Source organism: Bombus huntii, chromosome 7 (genome assembly GCF_024542735.1).
Source record: "Bombus huntii isolate Logan2020A chromosome 7, iyBomHunt1.1, whole genome shotgun sequence".
NCBI lineage: Eukaryota > Metazoa > Arthropoda > Insecta > Hymenoptera > Apidae > Bombus > Bombus huntii.
This window is the reverse complement of record NC_066244.1, coordinates 3,356,162-3,368,481: the sequence shown is the minus strand read 5'-3', so window position 1 is coordinate 3,368,481 and position 12,320 is coordinate 3,356,162. Positions and strand designations below refer to the sequence as shown.

General features: G+C 44.9%; 1 protein-coding gene and 1 long non-coding RNA gene across 15 annotated transcripts in view; one reads left to right on the top strand and one right to left on the bottom strand.

The window, feature by feature from the left end:
* Positions 1-105: 105 nt before the first annotated feature.
* LOC126867505 (microtubule-actin cross-linking factor 1, isoforms 1/2/3/4) overlaps positions 106-12,320 on the top strand; it is a 51,181-nt gene continuing 38,966 nt past the window's right edge. For 4 of the 13 annotated variants that reach the window (XM_050622023.1, XM_050622016.1, XM_050622021.1 and 1 more), the window contains exons 1-2: positions 106-358; positions 1,788-2,744. In XM_050622023.1, the coding sequence (XP_050477980.1) occupies positions 2,642-2,744 (103 nt within the window). In that variant the 5' untranslated portion in view covers positions 106-358; positions 1,788-2,641. Of the gene's footprint in view, positions 359-1,787; positions 2,745-7,347; positions 7,578-12,320 lie in introns of those variants that run through there. The other 9 variants (XM_050622029.1, XM_050622034.1, XM_050622019.1 and 6 more) reach the window with 5 other exon arrangements.
* LOC126867538 (uncharacterized) lies at positions 458-7,129 on the bottom strand. Of its 2 annotated transcripts, XR_007690340.1 has the most exons (3): positions 3,633-7,129; positions 1,288-1,465; positions 458-724 (listed from the first exon to the last, which is right to left on the bottom strand). It is a non-coding gene; the product is annotated as an uncharacterized LOC126867538 (long non-coding RNA). The 2 variants fall into 2 exon arrangements; XR_007690339.1 differs by lacking the exon at positions 3,633-7,129 and having other exon boundaries at positions 1,288-1,776.

Sequence of the window (12,320 nt, the reverse complement as noted above, 5' to 3'; positions counted from 1 at the left end):
GTTAAGTAACCACCGGGAGGCGTTGCGAATCGAGAAAATTATTCAGTTGTGTCGCTAAAGTTCGGAGATTCTCGACATACTTCGGGACCATTCGTCAAAAGCAAAATGTCGTCTGCTAGGCGCGTCGTCGTCGTCAGGAACCGGGCCGTATTTCTAACGCGAAAATTGCTATGATAAGTGATAATGCGATGTCTTTGCATACAAGTATGTAGTGTTTTTTGTTGGAAAGTGTGTCAAAAATCGCAAAAGGATATTCTTCGAATCGGGCTCTTTCGTTGCCGTCAAAGAAACTCGAGGGGAATACCGGTGAACATTGATTTTTCCTGCTTTCGCATCTTACTCGACAGATGATCAAACGGTAATGCATACCTTTCGTATTCTGTCGAATCGTTAATATTGTAAGGATTTCAATGACTTCGTACTTTTGTTAGAGGAAATAGATTAAAAAGAGATAATATATCAGTTCATCCACATTGTATTACATAAAGTTGATTATTTGTTTCAAGTTTTCAACAGATATGTTCGACTGAATCACAGTTACATTTCATTATTTTTGGTGAAACGGTTATCTTGATTAGTTACTTGCAGAATGTTTTCCGCAGATGTCGCTGATTCTTGATATTATGTACATTGCTTGTACATCTTTCTCGTTTGAGTAGAAAACTTCTGAATTTTATGATAACGTTTCTTCTAGAGTATCGTGTACATCTTCGTGATGCGCAAACTGAAAGAATTTAGTGTCACTTTGTTGCAATATTACTGACTGTGTTCTCATTACGTTTTCTGAACTGTTAGGTTAAGTTTAACTCGAGAATAACCAAATTACATCTTTGTTTCAATCAACAAGGATGTTTTGAAGCAAAAGTGTTTTCAAGTGTTTGATTATTTATCAGAAAGACGTATAAAAGTATTTGTTGTGATTTTGCATCCGACATTCTTAAATTTGAAGTACAGAAGAGACGGAGGAAAGAAGAGAGGAAAATTATTTCGCATGGTTTCGTGCACCATAAACTGAAGTCTTTTGAGTTGTGAATATACAAAAAACGGATATTTTTTTCATTTGAAGTGAAAAGGAAATTAACTAAAACCATGAAAAGCTTCATTTGTAAAAATATTTCGTCGTATATAAGTGTTCCAATCAATAACCATCAGAACAAGCATTTCAAATGAAATCGGATTATTTTACCTCTGACTGCAATAGAATCATTATTAAATAGATAATAAAATGTCTTGAGGGTTTCGCTTGTTTCTAGCACAAATATACACATATGCGTATAAGCAACTAACCCCGTTTGAAAATAGAATGGTGAGCTGTACATCGAAGAATTTACGCATGTTTCAATTTTTTTTAACGTCGCCTGAGAATTAGTTCGACTTGATACGTTACCACATCCGCTTCCGGTTCTTTGTATCGGATCTCTCTCGATCTATCTTTTGCACCGTTGATGCATGTATTTAGCATGTACTGAAATTAAATAGGAAACGCGTTAAATATCGTTATTAGCACAATCAGCACTCGTTTGTTAAATGAAGTTTCATGATATTTCGGACATCCTTAGAAAGCGCTATACGACAGGAAGCATTACTTTCCCCACATGAGTCATAATTCGAGTACTAAAATATTAATGCAATATTGTTTGCCCCGTCTCCTCTGGACACGCATATGTCGTGGGTATTTTGAAAACTAAATACATACATACTTTTGTACTATTTGCTATTAATGTTATGAACGAAAAAAAGGAAGAAGGAATAGGAAGAACTAAAAATATTCTTTTTCATATTTATAGAATGTTTCGGAAGGGGGATAATATCGAAGACAGCGAGGGCGGTGGAACTAGACTACGATATTTTGACGTGTGAAATACGAAAGAATCTTGAGTTGGTGGCAAAGGTTGTGAAACATAGGAACAACGACGGGAATTTATGGCCGTGTCTACGAACTCGAGCCTGACTTAACTGTTTTCGACCAAATCTAACCTGACCTAAGCGCCGCTGACGACGAAGATACGAAGCATTGCTGATGATCGGCGTGCTGGAAGCATGTTACGTTGCTGGCTAAAGTAACTGCTATACGTATCAGCGAGTATCAAAAGGACGCCAGACATCGCGTACGCTTTCCCTGTTCGTTCGTCTCCTTGCCACCTCTCTTCCTTCCGTTCCGCCGGTGCAGTTCGTGCACTTCTACGCAGCGATACACTACTCTACCCTACAGCGGCGTCGTGTACAGTAAATAAACGCGCAGCATGCTGGATACGAGTTCCACGTGCTTTTCGTTCGGTTGAAACTATTTTCAACAACAAAGCCATTCATCTCGAAACAGAGAGAAAGAAAAAAGGGAAAAACGCTGCTAGCGTGATCTATATCGCAGAGGAAGAGAGTAATAAAAAAGAATGTCGTATCTAATATCGCGTGCAAAGTTGCCAGCTGCCCGCTGTCGATAACACGGCGACTTAGTTTGGTGCACTATTCGCCGCTGCCCTCGGCAACATTATTGAACGTAGACGACGTAATACTTTGCAGCTCTCTTGTGTGTTGCGGTTGTGAAATTGCCAAGTGGTTGTGAAACAGTGCCGAGCAAAAGAGGAGTTGCACGAATATGGTGTAAAAAACAAAAGAAGTTTCAATTACACAGTTTTAGAGAATGGAGTTCGAGCTGGACGGAAGTCTAAAGGAATGGGTAAAGGATAAACCGCTGAGTATCCTGCAGCTCGATCCTGCTGACAGAGCCGTCTTACGGATTGCCGGTAAGTGTCAATCAGTGTTTCCAGTTTCCGTTTTCATAAGCCGGTTACGTACTTAAATTCTCTATGGCGCGGTGTTTCGCCTTCCGCCTTTCGTTTTCGTTCCAAGTTCGATTCGCGAGTATATGTTACACGAGGTTTGCTGTTTTGCCGAGGAAGAAAAAGTAAATGTATTTTATCTTTCGTTTTCGATGTATAAAATGAGTTTAAACACCATGCGTTCACGAACTATACGAGCTATTCGATCAGTTATAAAATGGACCTCATTATATATACGAGTGTGGTGAATTACGTTAAACGGTGATGACGTTTGCCACGACAACACCGACCGTCGTACTACTGATCGACAACATGTACGTAATCGACCAGAATGTTAGCATATAATGAGTGAATTAACGACTATATCGATGGTAAATCATCTACTCTTATTTTTCAAATCGGATGATATTAATCGAGCATACTAATAAATCGTCGGGACGTGCGTTCGAATCAATAATGACGCTAATAATTGATGAAGCTTTTCTGACCCCTTCTATTACTTTCCTGCCGATTCTTCCCCGAGTACCCCTTATCGATCGTATCGATTAGCGCATAAGAGTTTCGTTAAAGGAGGAAAGTATGGTATATTTGGACTTATATGATCGCATCGTATCGTCTGTTACTCTCCGTGAATTGACCGATTGGAAAACTGATACACGTACAGTCACGTATATATGTACATAGATAGAAGAAGTCATAAGAAATTAGCTGCGTTATAAATTCTTCTGATGTAGGAAACAAGAATCGTTTGCGGTACTATCTTGCGTCGACCTTCGACGCGGGATGTTGACCAGGAATAGATACTCGACACCATTCGATAAATATCGGATTGCAGTTTGCTGATCATCTTACCGTGAGAGATTTTTCATTCAGTTTGCGTGCCTCTGTCGCAAGTCGTTCTTCGCGACGCTTAAGTCTTCGAATCAATTTTATCCCTCCGTACATGCAACGAAACCTCGGTAAAACGGACCTCTTCCACGATTATCGAGTCCGCTAGTCTTTTTTTTTCCTTCCTCGACGAGCATAGGACAATCGTGTGTATGCATATGAACGTATGCATGTAGGACATATCCGATTCGTGAAATTACAGGCTCTGATTCACGCTCACAAAAGCAACGGCGCGCGCGGTCTGCTTGGTTCCGCACCATTTTCGCGTAGCGTCGTTAAAATGGTGTTCGATCGACGTAACGTAACTCTCGTTATCTCGTAAATATACCGTAGGTGGGAGCCAGTATTGAAGTATCGCATCTCGGGCACGCGAGCATAATTGTTTCTAATTATAACGACCTATTGGTACGCTATCGTGAATGCTCTAGTAACCGTTGTTCTATCAAGTACCGGCGGCCGATTCTCTCAATTGCCTCTCTGCTCTCAAGACTCACGCCGTTTCTCCCCCCGCTGTATTAATTTATGGTTTTCCGAGAACGCGAGCGAATCTCGGCTGGCGAAACGACTTTTAACCACATTGAACGCGTTCCGGTCGAGAACGATGAATGAAGACACTTGTGTCGCGATCAAAGAGAGCAGACAACCGAGCAATATGCGGCTAACGATCCAACCACGTCGTCGCGTCGATGAACTCACGACCATGCTTTTCACCGGTCACGGTCCATAAGATGTTCGTCAGAGAGGTTAGTACTAGTTCACTATGCCTACGCGATGGCAAGTAGTGAGCGGAGGCGGCAGGTTAGGTCGGTCCGCATTAATCTAGGAGCGTGGAGGCGGCAACAGGTGCTCGGGTCATGGTTCGATGCCCCAGCCTCGAGAACGTCTTCTTCCCCCTTCCTTCTTTTTGCTCTTACAACTTTTTTTCCTTCCTCTTCGTTACTTCCTTCCTCGCGGCAAACTCGTTTCGTTTAGATACGCTCCGCTGTGGTGTCATTTACATCGATCGTTCGAGATATTTCTTTTCTAATATTGAATCCCGATCCTAATAGAATAGAATAGAATAGAATAGAATAGCACAGTTCGCTTGCTTTTCCACGAAATTGTCGAGTATTTTAATGCCAATAGTTGAAAAGGAAAATACAGATATACGACGAGTTTCGAAAGTCGAAGGTGGAAACAGAAGTTTAACCGGTGCATTGTTTTTGCACCTGTTAGTCATACATTTGTTACGATGTCTGGTTTTCTTTGCCTACGTACAAGGCTTCACAAGCCGCTCGCTAGATGTCCCGGGGTACCCGAAGTATCTGAAGAGGTCGATGCATCCGTGTTTCGTATTGTATTTTTCGCGGGAGAACTTTTCAGAACGAGTAAAGACCTGCGTGTAACACGCGAGTATCTCTCGAACCGAAAGGACAGACGGCGGTCTAATTAACTTCATGAAACTAATTCGTCTGACAATTGAGAGATACTCTCTCCGTTTCCTTGCTTACCTGCTTTGTAAGACTTCTTCATCGCGCACTCCCTTGTTCCTCGAGGATTCTTGTCTTTGAGGAACCAGTAGAACGTTACACGGACCAACATCTGTAGCGTTAACCCGGACGAATACGTTCCAATCTACCAATTCGGCGTTCAAGATCAGACTAAATTTCTTTGGCGCAAACTGGGATTTAATATATATTTCGTGGAGTAATCTTCATGGCGATCGGCGGTACAGTTAGGAATCCGTGTGTACATGCCAACAAGGCAGGGAAGATAAAAAAAAATTAAGGTAACAGGTAAAAAGTTGCCCGGTGGGATCCAGGCCATGAGTCGGGAACGATGAACCGCTCTTCGAACTCATCGAATATGTAGTAGACATTACGATATAACGTTAGAAGAGTGGAAATTATTTCATTTGAGACGAATTGGTACCTGCAGGCGTGCATTCAACTCGTACCAACGGTTCTATTTGGTAAAGTCGCGAAAATTCGTTTGTGAGGACTTGGATCATCGTCCGGAAAACCGATGAGATTAGAAGCTGTAAATAGCTGTGTGCCCAATACATGTATCGGCTTACAAGAGGCTTAGGCCTCTCATATTGAAATTCAGATCATTTCGACCCTTGGTGTGTTTGTATATCTGTTCACGCTTTCGAGGTCTAACGGTTCGACCGAATTATTTTCTTTCCAGTTTTCAGCTGGGTCACTCCTTGTCCAGCGAGAAGCTGTCATTTAAATTTATATACAAATGGCCATCAAGTATCAGTATATCGAGGATACGCCGAGAATTTTTGGTAGTTTGTAAGAAGATTATTTGGAGTTGAGTCTCTTTAAAATTATAGCCGTGAACATCGTTGATTACACTTGGCATTTAACTTATTGTAGGGATTATCATAAAAAAAAACGGAAATTAAACGGTACATCGGCCGTTAAATCGCAATGAACAGTTATTCAGGGTAATCGATTCCTTAATCACTGACTTGAGTACTTACTCATCCACCTTTGTACTGAGACAATAGCCGATACCTAGTTTCTGTCAACGAGTTAGTCGCAACATAGTTGGATAATTTTACACGACGCAAATGTTATCATGTATCTTGATAAGATAAACTTTCGAAGATATATCGATAAATTTGTGCATTTGTGATTGCGAGCAGGATTAGCGATCAGGGCCAGAGTCACATATTTAGTGTGCACATCTGTTAGCGGCGACGCCGCGTTTGCCGTCGAGTTTCACCGCGAGCATAAACAAGAGGTAGAATATCGGCGACGTTAGGAATGATCGACGAAGAAAAAATGAGGTACATTTGGCCTGGCGCCAGATCGCAAGAATTCTCACGCTAGCGTCGGGTTCTCCCGCGGCTAGGATACGGCGTCGTTTTCTTACTCGCGATCTTCTCTTTAGCCAGGGAGGTCGAAAAATTCTCTTCGAAACGGTAAACGGTAGAGGATTACCGCATTGAATGAATATCAGAACGCGATCGTATTCACGCGTGAAACGCGAACAATCCTTGTCCTGTTTGGCACACAGTGTTCGGTGCATTGAATTCGTGATTCGCGGTATTTTGCACGGCGCGCCCCTGTCGTTACGTGACCTGCCCTACGAACCTGTTTGTAACGGCAGCTATTCCACGGCGGCGGAGTACATCGCTGTCAAAAAGACAGAGGTCTTGTCTGGTCTTTGTCTATCGCATCTGTCTCTTGGTCCCGTCTCTGTTCGGCTCTCAGGCGGTTTCACCCCGACCCTCGACGTGTCGATTTCTCTGTTCAACGAACGGAGAAAGTGAAGGATGAACGAGCTGCAATGGCGGGGCATGCGAGGAGTAGGTTCTGGAACCTCGAGGCTTGAGGTAGAGGCAGCTTGGGTGGGCGGCAGTTGTCCAGGCCGCCGCAGTCTGTGTCGAGGCGACGTGCTCTACACGACGGAGCGGCAAATCGCGTCTTCTCCAACTCGCAAGCCGCTCGCTCGCTCTCCTTCTCTCCCCTTTCTGTCCCCTCCCCTCCTCTTTCCTCTTTATTCTCCCTCCCTTCCTATTCTCTCTCGTTCTCTCCCTTCATGCGTCTCGTTGCCATTCCTCCTTTTGCTCGGTTCGGTCCTCCTCTGCGTTCGTCTCGCTGTTCCTTATCCGTCCGTTGCTCCTCTTTCCTCGGCCCATTCATCCTTCTCGGTCCACCTTTCCGTCTTTCTCCGTTCAACCGTTTCTCCGGCGCGAGCGTGTGCGCGCGTTCCTCTCGCCACGAGTCTCTCCGTCCTCGTCGTACGGCCTACAGCTACCTGGCCGTGTTACGGCGGGGTTCCGGATACGCGCGTCGACTTCGTCAACGTTGTCGTGCGGTACGTTCTACCAAGAATTCCAGTGCCACGTCTCGAGTAGCGGCGGTCGGTCGGTTGGTTGGTTTGGGTCGGACTGCAGGACGAACGATCGGTTTGGTTTGTTTATTACTCTGTCAGTTGTTTGGGAATTACGTCGACACTGTCGTCGACGTCTATATATGTATATGTTTTCCGATGTCAAAGCTCGCGCGCGAATGTTGTCGCAACAAAGCGTTCACGACGATCGAATAGTGTGATGAACGAAGGAACGAACACCGTTATCGTGACGTGATGTTAGCTTGTCAAGGGTTGATAACGTATCAGCTGATAACTAGATCGATAACGCGGCGATTGATATCCAGTGCGACGATCGAAAGGACGTTTGATATCGAAGAAGGAACTACTCTCGCGATCTCGTGGGTGTTCCTTGTTGCATTTGACACGTGACAGGAAATTGTTCGGTCAGTTCGGTGTATGGTTGAGAATATTGGCCCGCTTTGACGTGGAATATATAGATATTCAGTGAAAAATTTCGGCAAACTCGGACTGTGAGCAAAACACGAGGCGTTCCGTGAGTCACGCTTCGTTTTGTGGCACCTCCCAGCTCTACTACCTCTGTCTCTGACTCCGGCTGTCTCCCTCTCTCTGTCTCGCTTTTTCTTTCTTCCTCCGATATAGGCTCGTATACTTACTCGCTCGATCGTTCCCACTCGGGTCTCTCTGTTACCCCTTCCATTAGTAACCGCGTTGTTGGTAATCACGAAACGGCATATTGAGTCTGAACGATTAAGCGTCTGATTCAGCAAACGACAAATGCGTATATCGATATTATCGCAAGGGTTCATTCAAGATTACAATCGTTCGTGTTTCTCCCTTTTTGTTTTCCTTCGTCGTTCCAAGCTTCAGTTCCTAGAATTCCCCCTGTTTGAAAGACGAACTAGTCACAGTTGGTTCGTATCATTCGTTTCGTTCCCTTTAAGTCGGTAGCGTGTCAAGCAAGCTTCATAATAGCCTGAAATCCGATCGCCGAAACATAAGACATGTCACGGGGTGGGTTGACGTAAGAATAGAGCTATCAATGGGACAAGAATGTCGAGAGGTGTCTGTACGATCAGCGAGGAATACCACGCCGCGCGACCAGTGTATATGTATACATACACTCCCGTTCAAAAATATGATACTTGGATCATCACAACAAATATATGCTTAAACTTGTGGATATAATTAATGAATTGAATTAAATATCTGTCTCGTACTTTCATTACCACATTTGTAGTTAGCATTTTCGACATTCTGGCTATTTGTTTATTGCGTTAGGTATGATCTTATTAATTTTTTTTTTATGTATTTCGAGCATGACAATTTAAATTGCTCCAAAACTTCTCTGTGGTCTTCTTCTCGTGTCCAAAACTTTTAAACCAACAGACTGAGTGCGGAATTTGCGGTTTATGTCTATAAACGTTCAAAGTGTGCTTTAATATTGGAAATTTTAATTACAAATCGAAACACGTTCGAAAACGATACGAGCCCTCGTACTTTTGAACGGGAATGTATATAGATAGACGTGGCGGTTTCAGCAGCGAGTAAATCAGAAGAAAGTCGTTTTCATCGAATACGGGGATTGCGTAATAATTGCAGGCTGTTGGAACTCTATGACAAACCGGCTTCGCGAGAAACACCGCGCACAATCACGTATGAGTCCGCGCTTATGTGTCCCCGCGTGTACGTGGAATTTCTTAATTTGGTCCGATCGGCCTATTCTCTGGCCCGAATCGGTCGTAGCCAGTTGATCCGTCTTTGTACCCTGGTTTCGCCGTTTCGAGCATAATTGAAACACGAAGAAACGTTATCTCGTGTAAGTGCGACTATTATTATTGTGCCTAACTAGACGCGAGAAGTCGCGTGAGTGACCTCTGCTTCTGAATTCCCATCGTTCCTTCCAAGAAAAGTGTACACTGAAACCATGGAAAGCGCGCGATACTCGAAAGCGGAACAAGTCACGTGTTTTCTTGCCAAATTACTGCGCCCGGCGTAATTGAGCACTGCCACGTCCCTCGTGTTCAAACGGAATGTCAATTATTTTGTCTCACACTCGTGATACCCTCCCTGCTTATCCCTCGTTATCTCCCCGTCCTCTGGCACACTTACACATACTTATATACTTATACATACTTATATCTGCTTACACATACTTATATCTGCTTCAACAAACACTTCGTTTCTCGTTTGATCGGTCCTTGGCTGATTTTCATTCAGATTTTCTATCTTTCCCCTCCAACTTCCCGTTCACCACCTGGACTGTCTTCCCCTTCTGCTTTCTTTGTTTTCGTCCATCGTCATCACACACGGATCCATCTATTCTCGAGCCGATTCGTTCTCGTTATCGTTGTCGTCACTCTTTCTCTCTCTCTCTTTCTCTCTCTCGCTCTCTCCGTCTACCCGTTCGGTTAGTACATCGCCCCACCTTCGTATCTGCGACCTCCAGCGTGTTCGCACCGAAAGCCGTATTTGGTTGTTGCGTTAACAAATCCACGAAAGTGCAAGTAAGTTTTATCGTTGTGAAGCACGTCGAGTTTATCGAGTCGCGACTAAAAGTCTTTGAGGGTGCGAAATCGTATCGAGACACACGGTTATCGACTGACCCACCTTTTCTCGATACACGCACCGATTTTTGCCTTTTTCCTCTTTCCGGTTGATTCTTGATGACGCAGTTGCAATGATTGCGCGAACGTCGGAAGATTTATCATTTATTATTATTCGATAAACGAGGAACCACATAAACTCAGATTACGCGAATTCACGTCGAGAAACAGCGAAAACGCGTGAATCGATATCTCGTTCTATTTTACGGAATCACGTTGAATATCGAATGTTCCATTTCATATACGGCTCCGAGATCATGTTCGCAATCTCGAAAACCAGTTTGTGTTGCCTCGTGAAACAGGAACAGAGTTTAGAGTGAACCGGAGGCTCTATTAGCTGAAACGCTCGACTTTAACGGGCGGTCTCGAGGATTCTCCGTTTTGCGCCGAGAAAGGTCAGCCGAAAATTTATCTACCAGTCGGAATTTAGGATCCAGGACTTCGTAGAATTCCGCGAAGGTCGTCTGCAAGGCGTTCCTCGTTTCTTCATTCGTATTTTTGCTAGCGATTCGATGTATCAAGTTCGAGGCTAAGAAGACTCGCGAGACGGTCGATCGGTTCGCGCGAGGGTCAAACTGCGTTCACACAAGGGTCGATTCGTAATCGATATACTAGAATTACGTATCGTGGAATGGATAGCGATCGGAATGGATACGATGCAAAAGAGTTATCGGGTAGCACATCGACTGTGTGCGTTCATAAGTAGGACGTAACTGGGACAGCGGATGAGCAAAGCGAGAAAGATGCTTCTAGCTGTCGGAGAATCGATGGCTGTTTTGTCATTTGACTCGAGGCGGTGGTTACGATAGATGCGAAGATAGGTGGGGTTTCCGGCGGCGAAGTAGCAAGGGAAAGAAGGATGGTGTCGTCGTGGTAAAACGAAGGGACGCGGAGGTGGCTTGTGAAAACACACCGAAGGAGAGGAAAAGAAGTCTCGCACGCGCGACTCTTTACAGCGGCGTGAGCCACGCTTTGCCGCGTGCAGCTCAAGGTTGAACCGAACTATACGACCGGTGGAGAGAGTCTTCTCGGCTTCCAAGAGCCCTCGAGAAGTCCTCCGTGAGCCGACTATGGACCCGTTATATTGCTACGCCGTTGCCACAAGAATGCCGCCAAGCCAGCCCCCTCTAGCAGCTCGCATTATGCCGATCCGATGCGTGTACACGCGCTTCCTCCTTCTTCATTCTTCGTCCGCTTTTCTCCGCAGCTTCTTACTTACTCGTTTATCGTTCCGGCTATCGTTCCTTTGCTATTTTTCTGCGTGGCTGGTTTCGCGTTAGGAAGCGATATCGTTCACCGGAGAACCAAGAGATCGTAGGTGGTGTAAGATACGTTGGGTGGGGAGCAGAAAGAGCATGCTTTGCGTTTCGATCTGTCGTGATGTCATCGATCGTTTCACGAGTTTCGTTATCTCGTATTCTTACGTGTTCTGCTTCTTCTTAAAAGGAACCCGTTGTTGAGACAGATGTCGGAGTTTCCGTGGAAGAATCCGGTTGAGGAGCAACTGGCACGTCGCGTTCCCCCTTTCACTAGTTCTTCTAACAAAATTTCATCGACGAGAGATGTGACTGCTCTGTTCGCGCGTTACGTGCGCGCGGGGTACTTTCTCTCGAACTTTCTATACGTCGCGTCGTTTAACCAATGCGACGGACACGGTTAGAAGGAGTTCGCCTAACATCGCGTGGCGCGTGACACGCGTTACTCTATTTTCTATTCGCATCTAATTCCGTCTGTCCTAGAGAGAACCGGCCAGAGTCGAGTCGAGTCCGATCCGAGCCCCGCGATCTTGGATTTCGTACGATCACGTTTGACGTTTCGTATTGGACGCGGTGCGCCAGCCGTCTAATTTTGTCGAAAATATTAACGGAATACCAAGGAACAACGAGATCCATTCACGGCTTTTGATATCGGTGTTCAAAGTTCAAACAGGGCGTGACCGTGGTTGGTAGCGATACGCATAACTGAACGCGGAACAGGTGACTGAATGGATGAAAGAGGGCAAACAACACGCAAACTCGATTCGAGTAATCTAAATTCGAAGGCCGGTAGGATTAGCAAGGGCCCGATGTCGATGTGTTGCAATTGGCGTTGTTGGTTTTCGCTTCGATCCAGAAGACGACACCCACGTGCTGTTGCTTCTATTACCATATACGAAGATCCCGATGGTCTTGGGTTTCCCCGGGTGGCACCCGTGTCTCTCAGTCACCAATCGTCTCGT